Source organism: Glycine soja, chromosome 19 (assembly GCF_004193775.1).
Source record: "Glycine soja cultivar W05 chromosome 19, ASM419377v2, whole genome shotgun sequence".
Taxonomy (NCBI): Eukaryota; Viridiplantae; Streptophyta; class Magnoliopsida; order Fabales; family Fabaceae; genus Glycine; species Glycine soja.
This window is the reverse complement of record NC_041020.1, coordinates 40,060,468-40,077,055: the sequence shown is the minus strand read 5'-3', so window position 1 is coordinate 40,077,055 and position 16,588 is coordinate 40,060,468. Positions and strand designations below refer to the sequence as shown.

The following is a 16,588-nucleotide window of genomic DNA, read 5'->3' as shown; positions in this document are numbered from 1 at the left end:
CCGTGCAATATCATGCACCAAATCATGTATTTTAAAACCAAAGCCAATGCCGTAATCAACAAAATCCTGTAGAAAAGATCTTGACAATAGTTCACACAAATTTTGACTGTGTAACTACAGTGATTTTGGTCAAACTTGATTTGATTGTATAACAATATCTTTAGATACCATTTTATAATTTCACGTTCGACCCTCAAAATCACAATCACGGTGACTTTGAAACACATAGGAGGAACTTTCAATTCAACCTGAATTGGTTTGTGGGTATATATAACTATATATCTAGAAATTCTCTTTAAAAATCAATTTTCTAATATATATTACCCAAACAAAAATCAAAAGTTACTTCAAAATCAATTATATAAAATCATATTAATCTAAAATCATTTTGATTTAAAATCAATTTTATCAAGCTCCTCCAAACACGCACTAACACTAACAGTAACATACAATAGCAAACACAAGCCCCACCCTGAATTCTTCTGCACCCTATTTCACATCACTCAATGCTTATGCCTCGTATCTCAAGGTTGTCCAGCTTCTTGGGTCTCCTATAATACTTCAACATTAGAGAGCAGCACACAACACTGACAGAAGATGCAGCCATGGCAGCCCCAGCAATCCATGGTGGCAACCGAAATTGTGTAGAAGGAAAAAGAGCTCCAGCAGCAATTGGAATGCCAAGTAGATTATAGCCCAAAGCCCATATGTAGTTGAGGCGGATACGAGAAAACGTTTTTCTGGAAAGATCAATGGCAGTTATGACATCCTCCAAGTTGCTCTTCATTAGGACAATATCAGCAGCCTCAATAGCAATGTCTGTACCAGCACCAATTGCCATTCCTACATCTGCTGCCACAAGTGCTGGTGAGTCATTGATACCATCCCCCACCATAGCCACCCTGCACCCAGAAGCCTAACAAAAAAAGGGTACTCAATATGTTAACCACAGGTAATATATGTTAGAGATGTAGGATTAAGTATGAGTTTAATTTATATACACTTTCAGTGTAAAATATTAGACATCTAATCAGAATTTCGCTTACTATTGGATGAAGATTGAACAACACGTTGCTTAAAGTATTATCTACAATTTTAGAAGCACAATTTTAAATAATGTACCTGCAAGTCCTTGACTTTCTCTGCTTTCTGATCTGGTTTGGCCTCAGCAATAACTGTTTCAATTCCAACTTCCCTTGCTATAGAATTGGCAGTTCCCCAATTGTCCCCAGTCACCATGATGCTCCTAATTTTCATAGACTTGAGAATGGAAATGACTTCTTGTGCAGCTGGTTTCAATGGATCAGATACTGCTAAAACCCCAACTACTTCCCTATTAATAGACACTATAATTCCAGTTTGAGCCATTGCTTCTGCTTCTGCAAGCATCTCTTCAGCATCGATGGGAAGTGCAACATTGTGGTCTTCCATCAAGCTCTTGTTACCCACAAGTATTTCCTTGTTTCTAACCATGGCCTTAACTCCATGTCCAGCAATGGACACAAAATCCCGTGCCTCTGGCCAAATGGGGTTCTCATCATCTCTCAGTTTTTTGGCATACTCAACTATGGCCTTAGCCAGTGGATGCTCACTATTCACCTGACATAGCCAATTATACAACGAAATTTATTCACAATTATTCATGAATAACTTTATAAGCATGCGAAACTCAATAATAGAATGCCTACCTCAGCTGCAGCCACAAGTTCATAGAATTCCCGGAGTACCATATTTGTCAACAACTTTGTATTTACTACCACAGGCTTCCCGATTGTGAGAGTACCTGTTTTGTCAAATACAACACAGTTCACCTACAAGACAAACCACCACAAACAGATTCAAATGTTGTGTGTGTATATACATACAACTTTTCTTTCATAAGCACAAAAGGTAAGTTGTGTGCCTATGACAAGCTAAGCTAGTCCATGTTAGTTTCACCAACATTTACAAAGCAAATCCTGAATTTAAGGAGCTATATATGTTAGTTGTCAAATGCTGACCTTATGTGTATTTTCTAATGCTTGACCTCCTTTGATAAGTATTCCCTGAGATGCACCTACTCCAGTGCCAACCATAACAGCAGTTGGCGTTGCTAAACCTAAAGCACATGGACAAGCTATGACCATGACAGAAATCCCAAACTGCAAAGCAAGCTGAAAGCTATCCATGGAAGATGGTATCCAAGACTTGGGGTAAGCATGAAATCTTCCAGCTAAAAACCATGCAAGCCAAGTTGAAAATGAGATTAAAATAACCTGCACAAAGAAAACCCTTCAAAAGTAAGTACTATATATATAAACATAAGGATTCAATTAAAAAAAATGTCTTGAAGACATGAATCAAATAAAAAAATAATTTTAAAAAGCGTATGTTATATAATTAACTACCAGAGGCACAAAGTATTTAGAAATGCGGTCAGCAAACTTCTGCACAGGAGCCTTGGCCATCTGTGCTGACTCAACAAGTCTAACAATCTGAGAAAGAGCACTCTCTGATCCAACCCAGGTAGCCTTAACATGCAACACTCCATTCTCATTCACAGTTCCTCCAATAACAGTTTCACCTTTCCTCTTAGCCACAGGACGTGCCTCACCTGTAATCATGCTCTCATTCACGTGGCTCTGACCCCAAATAACAAATCCATCCGCAGCCACCTTTGCACCAGGAATAACTTTAATCACATCATTCTTCTGAATCAGCCTGCTATCAATTTCCTCTTCACCAACAACATTTCCTTCACTGTCCAGGGTCAACAGTATAGCAGTGTCAGGTGTCAAGTTCATGAGCTTGGCAATTGCATTGGACGTCTTGCCCTTGGCCAAAACCTCAAGGTACTTCCCTAGCAAAATAAACGAAATAAGCATAGCACTAGTCTCAAAGAAATCAGTACCCTTGAAACCCTGAGATGTAGCAGCTCTCAGCACAGAATACACTGAGTAAAAGTATGCTGCATTTGTCCCCAAGGCAATCAAAACATCCATGTTGGGAGAGCCAAGGCGTAATGCTTTGTAAGCACCAGAGTAAAACCTCTTCCCTATAATGAACTGCACTGGTGTAGCAAGCACCCATCTTATAATCTCGCCCACTGTAAGCATGTTCACAACTTTAGCATCTACTCCATGCTTAATTCCAGGGATATACATAAGCACCATAGAGGTTAGAAACACAGGAATAGTAAGCACCAAACTCCACAAGAAAGATCTATAGTATTGCCTTATTTCCTCCCTCCTATGACTATTCCTTCTTCCTCCTTCTTCAGGGAAAATCTTAGCCTTGAAACGCCTAGATCCCGTTTCTTCGATCACATTGATGAAATTTCTCGGTCCTGTCAAGTCTGGTTTATAAGAAAGAGATACTTTGTTGAACTCAGGGTGTGTTTCTACACCTTGGACCCCAGGGAGGGCCTGAAGAGAATTTTCAATGAGTCTCATGGAACGACCAGTTCTTATGCCTTCAACTTGAATGTCTATTCTGCTCATGTCTTCGCCTGTGCTTATAAGCGTGGCCTGAAAGCCCGTGTCTTCAACAGCTTCCAAGATTTGGTTGTAGGTAACAACGTTTGGAGTGTAGTGAACTTCAGCTTCCTCAGTTGCAAGAGCCACTTGGGCTTTCACCACTCCTTGGATTGATTGTAGAGCGGATTCGACGGTGGAGGAACACGACGTGCATGTCATGCCTTGGATACGTATGCGGCATATCTGAACAGATGTCTCGTTATCATCTCTGATGAATGTGGCTTGGAATCCAGCATCTTCAATGACCTCACGAATGGTCTCTTCCTAAGAAAGAATTAATGTAATCGACACATCAAGAACAAATGTGAAAAAAAAGCTAACAGTACAAGTGTACAACTACAAATCACTGAATTATTCTTATAAGTTCTACCAAATTAACATGCATGAGTTCGCAACGGTTGTTCAAGATACATATTACCAATATGGGTGATTCTAGTCACGTTGGCAATGAGAGGTGCCATTCAATGCTTTGTCACCTGGGAGGTGTCACTTTGATGTTTGTCACCTTTTCAGGTGGTTTGTCAAAATTGGTGGCGTTACTTTGGACTGCATCATTCTGCGTGATTTTTTTTTTCGTTTTTGAGGCTTGTTTTACTTTGATTTTTAGTGTGATTTGAGGCGCAAGAATGCTACCATTAGTAAACCGACTTGAAAATTAATGAAATAAATATGATTTCATGCAAAAATAACGCATCTAAACAGACAAAATTGAGCTTCAAAACACACTGCTGATAGGAAAAAAAATTATTTTCTACAATACATTTTTTTCAGTTTTTGAGGCTTGTTTTACTTGATTTTTAGTATGATTTGAGGCACGTGAATACTACCATTAGATAGAACAACATGAAAACTAATGGAATCAACATCATTTCATGTAAAAATAACGCATCTAAGCGGATAAAATTGAGTTTCAAAACATCCTGTTGATAGGAAAATCAGAGTAAAATCATGCAGTCCAAAATGGCACCTCCCATTGCCGACATGACGAGAATTACCCATATTGATAATATGTTTCTTGACCAATCTAGATAGAAAAATAATTTTTTAAACTATTTTGGTAAGAAAGCTCAGGATTCATGCGACAAATGTCACTAATCTACGAATGATATGTGAACAACCTATTTTTACAAACACTTAACACATGTTATTTCTCTCTTTTTATTACTACTTATATCTACACTTTTTCCCCTTTCTTTCTCTTTGGTGATGTCAAATGGCATGTCCATACATTATCATTCGAAATATAGGGTTCCGTTCCAAAAAATCAGATAGCATGAATGAGAAAAAAAATTAAGGATTATATTTAAATCTAAAAATACCAGATTCATTTTTAAGAGTGCGACTCTATAAAAAAATCACTAAGTAAATCTATAAAATTATCTTACATCTTTATTGTTGGATTATATTTGGTCAACATCGTCTCATGGTGCCTACAATGAGTGTAGCCCATTAAGTTAAACGTGGATATATGATAATTCTTAGTTAAAGGAATAAAGTTATTCTCTTAGGTACTTAATACAACCGACGGTGTAAGAGGGTCATGAGTTGAAATCCCTCTAGTGATATTCTGGGAGACTGAAGACTTTCTTTGATAAGCAAGATCGATTCCAAGGAGTTGATAGACTTATTATCAATCCTTAAATCAATATAACTTTTGTTCTAATGGCAAACGTTTGATCTAATATAACATTTGACTTGACAAACCAACATTAAAGAAGGGGGCGTAGTATGCAAGGGTGCCCGGAAAAAGGAAAAAAAAGAAGAACAAAACATTGATAAGATAACAACTAGTTAGTACCATATGATTACGCTTGCTAATAGTATATAACTTACGTTAACAAAGGATGGATAGAAGAGGACTTGGGCACGGTTGTTGAGAACATCAACGACGGCTTGGCGAATTCCGGGAAGACGCTTGACGGCTTTCTCGACGGAGGCAGCACAGGCGGAGCAAGTCATTCCGACGACGGAGAAAAGTGCCTTGGACGATACGTTACTGCTTCCTTCTTCTTCTGTCACTCCCTTTGGATATTTCGGCATCGACGGGTAGTGAGGTCGTGGCGATAGGTACCCCGACCCCTCATTGTTACGTAAACAAGCTAAAGCTAAAAACTTGGTCGCCATCTCCAACAACAACAAACCCTAATTAAGATCTTATAATTCCAACTTATTGTATTGTAGTATGCTTTAACCATAAGCACTCCCTCCTCAGTCCTCCCTTTTATGCTAGCTTCATACTAAATTATATTTTTATTTTAATGACGTAAGATTTCATTTGATGTAGACTGAAGTTAAATTAAAATATGATGTGGAATCTGTATTAGTATCTTCTTGCTCATGTCTATTCATATATATATAATTCTTTTACATTAACGTGAAAAATAATTAATTAACCAAGTCTTAAAAATAAGACTAATAATGATATTCTTTCACTTCATTTATTCATTTTTGTTAAAAGAAGAAAGATAAAACTAACGTAATGAGGAATATTTGACTTTGGTTTAACCTTTTACTTAAGGATATTCAAAATCGAACCAACCCAAACGAAAAATCGCAAGCCGCAAAAAAAAAAATTTGAAATCTAAATCAAATCGCGAGATTTTAGATTAGTTTGATTTTTTTTATAGAAACCCGAGCGGTTTGGTTGGGTTTCAATTTCTAACTGAAAATCCAAATCAAACTGAACCAAACCACATGTTTACATATTATATATTTTTTAAAATTTTTATTTTAGTACGTGTGACATGATCCATTAGGTGTGAATTGCGTTTTAGTTTTACTATTTAGGTTTCATTTATTTCTGTGTTGCATTTCACTTATACACTACTCACTACACAATTCATGATTCACTTATCATTACCCTAAATCCTAATATTCTTCTTCTTCTTTCTACGAGTATCAGGCAGCAACAAACCTCAAAACCCTAACCTTCTTTTTCTTCTTCCTACCTAACAGTGTGCCTCCACATAGTCCACTACACCAGCGGGCCTCCGTTCTGCATCAGCGGCGCATCCTCTAAAAAAAATTATTGTAGGAGAGATTTGCAAAAAATTATGTTTGATTAGTATGTGAAGGTATTTGTATGACATGATGATTTGTTGTTCTAGTTAGAGTTATTTTAAGAAGCATGAATAGATTTGGATTTGGATTTGGATTTGGATGACACATCTTCTTTACATTTTCAATTTAAAGATAATAGTGTTGAGTATTGATTGAGTATTAAAGGAAATATTAATTCTTTGACTGTTTTATTTATTGTTGTAGCAGATTTCTATGAATTACTTGAATTATTTGACTTTTTTATGTTTTTATACTTTATTTTCTTAAGAAATATTTAAATTTACAACATATTAATTTTTATTATGATTATAAACAAGATTTTATAATTTAAAAAAAAATAAAAAAAAACACCCAAATCACACCGTATAGATTGGTTTGGTTTGGATTTTATTTTTTAAAAAATCCAAACCAAATCAAATAGCATGTTAATTTATTGTTTGATTCGAATATAATTTTAACAAAAAAAAAACCACTGTACCGCGAACACCTCTACAGTTTTGCCATACAGAATACGGAGGTGCATACGCCACAAGAAAATGAAACTAAAAGTTATTAATTTAACCGGGTGGACACTGGTTTGCGTAAGACTTCAACTCGCAAATATCATTTTTTATTTATGCAATGCAAACTTCCAAGGATATTAATTATAGGTGTGTCATATGTTACGAATGATTCTTAATAAAATAAAAAGACTTACGAATGATTGGTTTGAAAATTTATCTTTTATTTTTATTTTTATCTATAGAAATATCACCTTATTCTTATTTTTATTTTCAGTAATTTATAAATGAAATAGTGGAAATAATAAAAAAAATGTTTTCATTATTTCTTGTATGATTTTAATAATAAAAAATCAAATAAAGTGACCATTTTACGATTAAATCAAATTCTATGACTTTTTGTTAGTTGATGAACTACGAATATTCATTAAATCGATTTAATAATTAAATACAAAAAATAATAAAAAATCTCACAGTATAAGTTGAAAAGAAAACTTAATATCTTAAAAAAAAGTCATTTGTTAAGATGTGCTAGTTTAGATGTAATTAATTTTATTTTGTTTCTTTTGATTAAATCAAAATATTTTTTTTCATTTTTTTTATTCTTAATTATCTTATAAACATTAAAATTACATACAATGATACAAAGATTATCATGGCGAAGATATTTTAGTTAACTTTTAATTTTTTTATAAATTGAAAATTTTATTTAGTTATTTAATAAATAATTTTTTTTAGTAAATTTTTTTGTAACTTCTAATGTTTTTTAAATACTACTTAAAGTAGTATTTTTTAAAACACTAATTTTTAATTTTATTAAATATTTATAATTTAATAAATTAGTTTTTCTGCTTTAAATTTCTGACTTCTAATTAATTTTTTAGTTTTCAATTAACTGCTAGTTTTGTTAAACTCCAAACACCAATGTATTATTAGAGGAACTAATAATAATTGTTACCCCTATGTTTGGATACAAGGCAAGAATGCAAGGAGAGAAAAAGTTTTTTAGAATTTAATCAATTGCTCTTATTTAATCGAAGATAAAATAATAGAAATAATGGACTTTATAAATAATTTTTTCTTATTCTAAAATATAAATTTCATAAAAAAAATAGACACTTAATTTTATTGAAAATGATATTTGTTTGGGTTAATCCTCCAATGAAAAAAAAATCCTTACTAATCCACAGTTCAATCGTAAAATAAATAAAGTCTGATAAAAAAAATATTTTTGCAAATGATCGAATTTAGGTTTTATCAAAAAAATATATCATATTTTTGTCAAATTTGTTGAGGTTTAAATATAATTTTTATCCTTTTAATTTAATATTTTTTTGTTTTTTTTCTTAAAATAACTGTTTTAATTCCTACAAATTATGTTTATTTTAATCTTCATCTTTCAAATGCTTAAGATAACACTTTGTTACGGTTTAAAACACTAAACACTAGTCTATTGGCACACATAATATGAACTTTCCCATGAAAGCTGGTTGTACAAAGTTTGTTCATACGGGCAGTGTGATTGGGGGAGATTTTGTTTGGTGGACAGAGCCAGCCAGTTTTTCATTAAACATGCATGATTTCAACCGCAGACAATTAGTGCGGAGAATTAGCCAATTGTGCCTGTCATCAAATCCTGCTGAGGATAAAAAAATAAAACAAAACACATTTAGTAAAGATTAAAAGGGAAAAGAATTTATAAGGACAAAAATAAAAAAGAAACATTAAATTACAAGAAAAAAAAGTATTTTAGCTTTTCTTATGATATTCTTCATCATCGTCTAAACATTTTTTCGATTATCGTTCATCACTTGTAAAACAAAAAAACATAAAGTATCTTAAAAACAAATTTCTTTTGAAACTGAGAATAATTAAAATTAAATTAATAATTATAAAACCTTATTATTAATAAATAATTTCTTAAAATATGATTCATATATTATAAAATAATGTAATAAATATCAAAATTATATCAGTATAGTTTAATCTCTCCAACGGTGAAGTCATTTATATTTTTTTTGGAATTTTAAGATATTAGAGGTCCCATGAATTATCAAATTAATAGGAGACTTAAGCTCAATGCCCATCACTTTTTATATTTAGATATTGGAATTTTGTGGATGTCTTAAACTTAAATTTGAGTGTAATAAAAAAAAGAAAAAAAAATTGATATATTAATAATTGATATATAAACATTAAACTCATAATAAAAAACCTTCAATTTGAGGGGATCCCTCTAACTGTGTTCACCAACAATAAATTACGTTATCTTATTCATAAAAAATTGTCAACCTCTGTATCGCTAAAAGCCTAAAACATGAATACTATATTTTTTTATCGAATAAAAAAATACAAACTCAAATAAAAGCTTTTTGTGATAATTTTATATAAAAAAGTTTGTATCAAATTTTAAAGATTCCTCTAAAATTATTTAAATTAATTTATAGATATTAGTATATAAGCACTTATTTAAGCAATACATATTGTAAAACTAAAATTTGTCTAAATTGACTTTGAGTTGGATAATGGTAGTAAGACAGATCACGAACATTCTTTTTATTTTTTTACGTATGAATTGGGATTTTTTTTTTTTGAAAGAAAGGAATTGGGATTTTATTCAGCAAAAAATAGAGCAAGGAGCATCCTCAATTATAATGAGATCCAATTGATAAGGGACCTCTTCAACCCAGTATTTTTCAGTAACATAAAACTAAACTAGCAAGGGCAGGAATATTCTTATTAGATATATGGAAATGAATCTTTGTAATTTGTATGCATATGATAAGTCAATTGTAAGTATTGTGTTTATCTCTACTAATTTTTTATTTTACATATTTGGTATTTTGACTTTGAATAGGGTAATTTTGGTTCTTCTAACAATTTTTTAAGTAAACCAAGTCTATTTATTTTAAAATTAAACCAATTTAATTTTTGTGTGAATTTTATTTTATTGAAAAATTTATTTGATAGGAGAGAAATAAAATAATACAAAAAGGAAATAGAAAATAAGATTATTTTTAAGTTGTTCAATAAAAAAGAAAATGAAAGAAAAATGCTATTTTTTCATTTTACTTAACCGTGTAAAAAATTAAATAATATATATAAGGATAATTTAATAATTTAATTAAAAAATAAATTTGCTCTCTCTTTCTATCCAGAATGGATGAAATAAAAACATTGAGCACATAAATATTTATAATAAAAAAACAAGAAAAATAAGAGTTATTTAATAATTAATTACACAAAACTCAAAAGCAACATTTTCTCTGTTTCTGTCCAGAATGGACAAAATAGTAAAATTTAATGTATTTTTAATCAATTTTAAGAGGAGAAATAATTAAAATAATTTAATTGACTCAATTTGCGAATATTTTGTTTGAAAAATAAAGAGCTATAATATTTTAAATAGAAAAAAAATTACTAACAATATTTAATTAATTAAAGGATATGTTTAGGCAAGTAATTATTTTTATCTCTGAAAATATATAATATTGATAAATTAGTTCCTAAAAAATGAAAAAATAAAATTTAATCGATAAAAAGGTGAGATAAATATGTCTCATGGTGAAAAACTTGTCTATATGATAAGAAAGACAAAAATGTCACCATTTTGATACTTATGCGGACATAGGGCTTAGGAAAGTGAATGAACCATGTTGTGCAATCAATTTTCCACTGGAGTAATGAGTTTATCCTTCTTTTTAATGCTTATATTACGTATTTGATTTTAAATCACATCTTTTTCATTGTTGCCTGTACTTTCTTAGTCTCTGTAATTCCTGTATGCTTTTTTAGTTTCAGTAAATCCTGTAATGTGTAAATTTTGAATTTCTTGTTAGGAATATTTTTACTGATTGATTTTATCATATATTCTTAGTAAATCTCGTTTCCTTTTGCCAGCCATGCAATCCTTGTCCATCTTGCTTCTGCTTTTCCTGGAATTGCTGACCATTGGCTAGTAGAACCTCTTCTTCTTTTGCTTCTGAAATTCTGAACTGTTTGGTTATTTTAAAGAAATACTTCGGAGTCTCCTAAATATCAGAGCTGAACTGTTTTACTGCACAGTACTGATGATCAGATATATTTGTTATAGTTTTAACACTTTTGAATATTAAATTTTGTATTTACATTTTTCAAGGACACCTTTATTAACGAATTATACTTTTAAGAACAAAAGTGATTATTTACCTTTTGTTTTATAAATTTTCCTCTCATCTTTGGAGACAACATTTTTAGGACCAAGGCCTATTGAGTATGATCCTGATCCGAACTAGGATAACATATAGGTGGGTCTCAGCTCATTATCATTGTATAAGATATTTTTTAAATCTCAAACCAATGGCATTATATTCTTGAGTCATGACAGATACATAAGTTCATGGAGGGAATGGCTGCTTAAGTTGATACTGACTCTACAAATACAAATAATATACACTAAAGCCAGAAGAATGTTCAAAATTTAATCTTTTCAAGTGATGCTAGCTCATCTTGGGAATGCCTTGAGTTTTAACTTCCGAGACGTGTTCACTGATATTTACTTTTCTGTAGTTGGTGGAATGGAGTTATGCATTAATCTGTAACACTAGACGAATTCATACAAGGATCAAAATGAATAAGATTAATTGATTAAATTTAAAAATCTATTATAAGAGAATATTTTATCACATAGACATATGTGATTTTTTGATGAAGTTTATTAGGAAAGTCACTAGATACTTGGTTATCAGAGTATAAGATTTTTTTTTTTATGTCAATCCAATGGAATTATTAATCACAGATAATCAAAGCTTAAGGGTTTGATCCTGAAAGCAAAGGGACTGGCACTTCCCAGAACTCACCTCCAACACTCAGATAATCTAAGCAAGTTTGACAAATCTCTTTCCTTGTCAGATCGAGTGATGATGATGTATAGAAAACCTTGTAAAGGGCGCTCCTACCAACGTGTTTATGGTGGATTCTGCAGGCTGCAAATTGAAACTTGAAAGGTTAAGATAGATATTAACAATGTGCTTCTTTTTTATTTATTTTTTACTTCAAAAGAAAAAATTAGGATACAATCATGCAACAAGGTTGATAAAAATATTACGAAAAGTACATGATAATTCATGAACCTTTAATTACTCTTCCAATAATCCTTCAGAATTTAACATTCTGCGGATACCCAGTTTATATCAACTTAACAATGAATTGTTTGGAATCAAAATTGAGATGTTAAGGTGACAAAGGACACGCCACAATTGTTACCAAATTGCAGCCTATTTGGTGTGAAGTTGATGCGGATTCTGAGCACGAGTTACGATAAAATATTTGAAAATTAAAATATGAGCATGGCAGGATATATTATAGAAAAATATAAACAATAAAGTAATTATATCATAAGATAATTAAATATAATTTTCATAATGTTCATGTTAAATCATAAGATAAATTTAATTTTCAAACTGAGTGTATGCACTTGTGTGTTGTGATTGGAAATCCGTTTCATTTAGCGCTTGAATTCATCTGCCAGCACACTAAGGCAAATTAGCAAACGTACTCCTAGTGTGATGGTATAAACCATGAATAAGAAATTCTCTTTAAAATAATCGAAGCACTTAAAAGAAATTATTAGAAGGTATGAACAAATTTTCTGTGAAGCAAAGAAAGTATAAAACTTTTCTTTGGTGAAACAATATTCTCTACTTAATTTTAAACAACGTTTTCCTCCTCACTCAGATATTATCCCTCCCCTAATTGATTAAAATGTCATTTGTAACATTTTCACAAAAAGTGATTTACTAGAAATATTGTTGTTGAGTACTTAATATCAGAACCCAGGCAACTAACCAGATAACAAATCAAACACATTCAATCAAAAGAATTTATTTAAACACTCAGGAAAGTACACACTACACAGTAAAAGAAATTGAATGTTCACCTAGTTGGAGGTGTCCTATCTGAATTCCCTGCTCCATTCTGTGTTCAATTCAAACAAATTATCCAAGTTCAGTTTCTAGTAAAGTGGCATACTAATAAAAAGCATTGTTAGATGATTAATTAAAGAATTCCTCAGGAACAACAACACACATTATGTCACCCAAAACAGAGAAAAACCAACATTTATCTGTGTTTTAATACTTACCTCTGCCTTTTGCCCTTACTCCAATTCTTCTACCTCTTCCTTGACTTCTTCCGGTTCATCAATGGTTAAGTGTTGGAGCGATTCAGGATATCCATCAATTTCCAATCGTTCAAGGGTGGTTAGGCGATGGATGCCATCCGGGAGAGACAACATGTTAGGACAACTTGTGACACACAGTGTTTTCAGACAAGTCATAGCTGATAGCCATTCAGGAAGCCCCACAAGATTGTTGCAGCTTGAAATTAACAAGTATTGCAATGTGTCCTTCGATCCTTGAAGCCAATGAGGCAAGGTCACCAACTGTGGCAATGAAATGAAATTTACAATCTTCAGCCTCAAGTTGGAATTTTGGTTGTTATGCTCCTTGGAAAATTCCAACACATCACAGTTGTCAACTAACAAAGTCTCTAATTCAGGAAAATGTTCAATATCAAGTGGCAACGACTTTAGACTCTGGCAATTGGCAATACACAATACTTTAAGAGTAGGGAGTTTAATCCCTTCAAACAAAGATTCCACATTGTTGCAAAATTCGATTCTGAGAATCCGAAGAGAACTCAAGTTTGCAATCTCATCCTCTGGCAAAACACGTAGCTTTGTGGTTATCTCCAAATGTTGAAGACTGATCAACTTTCTTAAACCATTTGGCAGTGTTAAAAGTTCTGAACATCCACTAAGTATCAAAACTTCTAACTTTAGGAGGTTGCAAAGAGAATCAGGAAGCCTCTTTAAGTTGTTATTATTCTCAAGACTGAGATATCTTAAATGTTTCAACTTGCCAATGTAAGGAGGCAAAGCCTCGTACATAGAATCACTTAAATCTAAAAACCGTAAGCGTTTGCACCGTGATGTGCATTTAAGCAAAAACACTTCACTGTTGGCTCCAACTCCTGAGGTAGGAAATAGTATGGTTCTCACGCTTACAAATTTGTGGATGGGAAAATTTTCAACTTCAACGTTTTCAGGAAAAGATAGATGCTGGACATACCTTTCTTCGGGTCTAAACACAAAGGGGTATCTTACCATTATGGAATCTCTACCCAAATACCGTGCAATATCATGCACCAAATCATGTATTTTAAAACCAAAGCCAATGCCGTAATCAACAAAATCCTGTAGAAAAGATCTTGAGAATAGTTCACAAAGATATTGATTTGCACCGTGTTTCAATATTTGATTTCTATTTGGTGATGGAAGAAAACCAAGTGCTCCCCAAAGGGATGTAACATCAAAACTATCAAATGCATGCCCACATGGGTAAAGGTTGAACAAAGCAAAGCATCGCCTCAAATTGGATGGCATTTGATCAAAACTTAATTTAAGTGCAGCGAACATACCACTTTCAGATTTCATTGAATTCCAAATTTCATTATCTCTCACAAATTCCCATTCCTCTCTGTTATCTTTTGAAAACAGTAAACTTCCTAATGTTCTCACTGCCAAAGGAACCCCATTGCATTTTTTCACAATTTCTTTCCCAATATTTACCAAATAGGAATTCCTTTTCTCTTCTTCTTTAAATGCCCATTTGACAAACAGAGACAACGAATCCTCCAAGGAAAGCCCTTCTAAAATGTAAGAGGGAACAGTACCCATCATGGAAGCAGTCACGTGACTGCGTGTAGTCACTAAAATTTTACTTCCTGTAGCATCTACTTGTATTAAATCCCTCAGCTCAACCCATTTTACAAGATCTTCATTCCATACGTCATCCAAGACAAGTAAGAATTTTTTACTGGCAAGTTTGTTTCTTAATTGACTTTGCAGTTGCTCCATGTCTACCATGTCTAAATTTTGTTGGTGAGCAGAATCCTTATTAGAATTAAGGATTTTAATAACCACTTGCTTAATGTTAAAGTCATTAGACACACAAACCCACATCTTCAACTGGAATAACTCATGTATCCTCCTATCATTGAACACAATCTTTGCTAGTGTGGTCTTTCCCAAGCCTGGAATCCCCACAATAGAAATTACAGAGAGACTTTTGTCATTATTATTAGGATTCTGCTGCACCAAAAGTCGTATAATATTTTCCTTATCATGATTCCTTCCTATCACATCCGAATCAACAACGTAGGAGTATGTCATATCCCTCCTATGCACAACACGTCGATCAATGTCAGTTGTTTCAAGACCAAACTTATGTCTGTCTGCTGCAACCTTGTCTAATCTCTTCTTGATTTTTTTTATGTGTTGAGCCAATCTATAACGAAAAACAAGTGGATTAGAAGTTGAGAAAAAATGAGCTACCTTGGTTGTGGCGCTGCCATGAGCTTGAACCACTTCCTTTCGTAGTGTTTCACACTCAAATTCATCCAACACATTTTCAGCATCAGAGAAAACATGTTTGACCTGCCTCAGCCATTCCTGCAACTCATAGTTCTGCTGCTGCTTTTCCTCAGCATCTAACAGCACAGCCTTGACTAATGAGAGAGTCTGTGTAAACTCTTGCAGATGGTGGTATAAACCCAGCACCTGAGAAGTTTCTTCATATGCTTGAGAAGCAAGCTTTGCTATGAGTGACTCCGCGATGCTGAAGAGGACTAATTCAGTCATGGTTATCAGGAAATTGCAACAGTGGAAGATATTTTCTGATCAATCCGTGTTTGAAATTTCTTGAAGAAATTAAGTTGATGGCAAGAGTTTTTGACTTTTGAGGGATTACATTACTGTTGTTACTTTGACTAGAGTCAAGAAAAGATATTATGCAGGTTGTTGTCTTACACCAAACAATAATAAATGTAGTCTTGAATAAAATAAACTCAATAAATTATTTATAAACAGATAAAGTTTGGGCTTGAGCCTACTATAGCCATGTTGGGCTAAAAACTTGCCTCTAGATTAACAATTATAATTTTAAATAACAACGAATTTTAAAAATGAAGAAAGCAAAATATGAATCTTAAGAAAGGGATTTAACTGAGTGTTATGACTTTGCAGCGTTTAGCAGCAAAAGTATCATGTTAGTTGTGAAAGGGATTTAATCTGTGTACATTTTACCCACTATTGGTCTCAATTCAGAAGGCAGTGGTCTATTTTATATACAAACGGTATTCTTGTGATTAGTGCTGATTTCATTTCCTGTCACCCTTCAGATTTTTGCTACGCATTGATGTAGCTGATACTTTACTGCTTGGTGTAACGGTGTTATCTACGTTACCTTGTGATTATATCGTAATTTCATGTATAATTTTTTCTCTCAACATCTAGGTCCAAGGTAAATGCGTATGATCATAAATATAATTAGCACCAGGATAAAGGTGTTTCGTGACATTAATAATTAATCACAAATATTCTTGGATGTGGAAATGTTAGAGGTTTTTCAGGCTAAATTCATAGAAGTGATGACTTCATACATCTCGTTACTAACTCTACATGTGCAAAGAATG

The 16,588-nt window shown here is 32.6% G+C and overlaps 2 protein-coding genes across 3 annotated transcripts; both read right to left on the bottom strand.

Annotated features, from left to right (window-relative positions):
- Positions 1-484: 484 nt before the first annotated feature.
- LOC114399602 (probable copper-transporting ATPase HMA5) lies at positions 485-5,697 on the bottom strand. Its single transcript, XM_028361808.1, has 6 exons — positions 5,349-5,697; positions 2,388-3,779; positions 2,001-2,255; positions 1,689-1,811; positions 1,123-1,599; positions 485-916 (listed from the first exon to the last, which is right to left on the bottom strand). Exons 1-6 carry the CDS (start codon positions 5,637-5,639, stop codon positions 500-502), a joined length of 2,955 nt encoding a protein of 984 aa, XP_028217609.1. The 5' UTR covers positions 5,640-5,697; the 3' UTR covers positions 485-499.
- Positions 5,698-11,381: 5,684 nt separating this feature from the next.
- On the bottom strand, positions 11,382-15,849 carry LOC114399940 (putative disease resistance protein RGA4). 2 transcript variants are annotated; one of them, XM_028362170.1, is made up of 4 exons: positions 13,197-15,849; positions 12,993-13,030; positions 11,914-12,039; positions 11,383-11,657 (listed from the first exon to the last, which is right to left on the bottom strand). In XM_028362170.1, the coding sequence occupies exon 1, from the start codon at positions 15,753-15,755 to the stop codon at positions 13,212-13,214; it is 2,544 nt and encodes an 847-aa protein (XP_028217971.1). In that variant the 5' UTR covers positions 15,756-15,849; the 3' UTR covers positions 11,383-11,657; positions 11,914-12,039; positions 12,993-13,030; positions 13,197-13,211. The 2 variants fall into 2 exon arrangements, with proteins under 2 accessions (XP_028217970.1, XP_028217971.1); XM_028362169.1 differs by having other exon boundaries at positions 11,382-12,039.
- Positions 15,850-16,588: the final 739 nt, after the last annotated feature.

Coding starts and splice junctions, on each gene's coding strand:
- LOC114399940 (XM_028362169.1), bottom strand. CDS start 15,755: ATGACTGAATTAGTCCTCTTCAGCATCGCGGAGTCACTCATAGCAAAG.
- LOC114399602 (XM_028361808.1), bottom strand. CDS start 5,639: ATGGCGACCAAGTTTTTAGCTTTAGCTTGTTTACGTAACAATGAGGGG. Junction 3,780..5,348: donor TCTATCCATCCTTTGTTAAC/GTAAGTTATATA, acceptor ATTCTTTCTTAG/GAAGAGACCATTCGTGAGGT. Junction 1,600..1,688: donor AACTTGTGGCTGCAGCTGAG/GTAGGCATTCTA, acceptor TGGCTATGTCAG/GTGAATAGTGAGCATCCACT.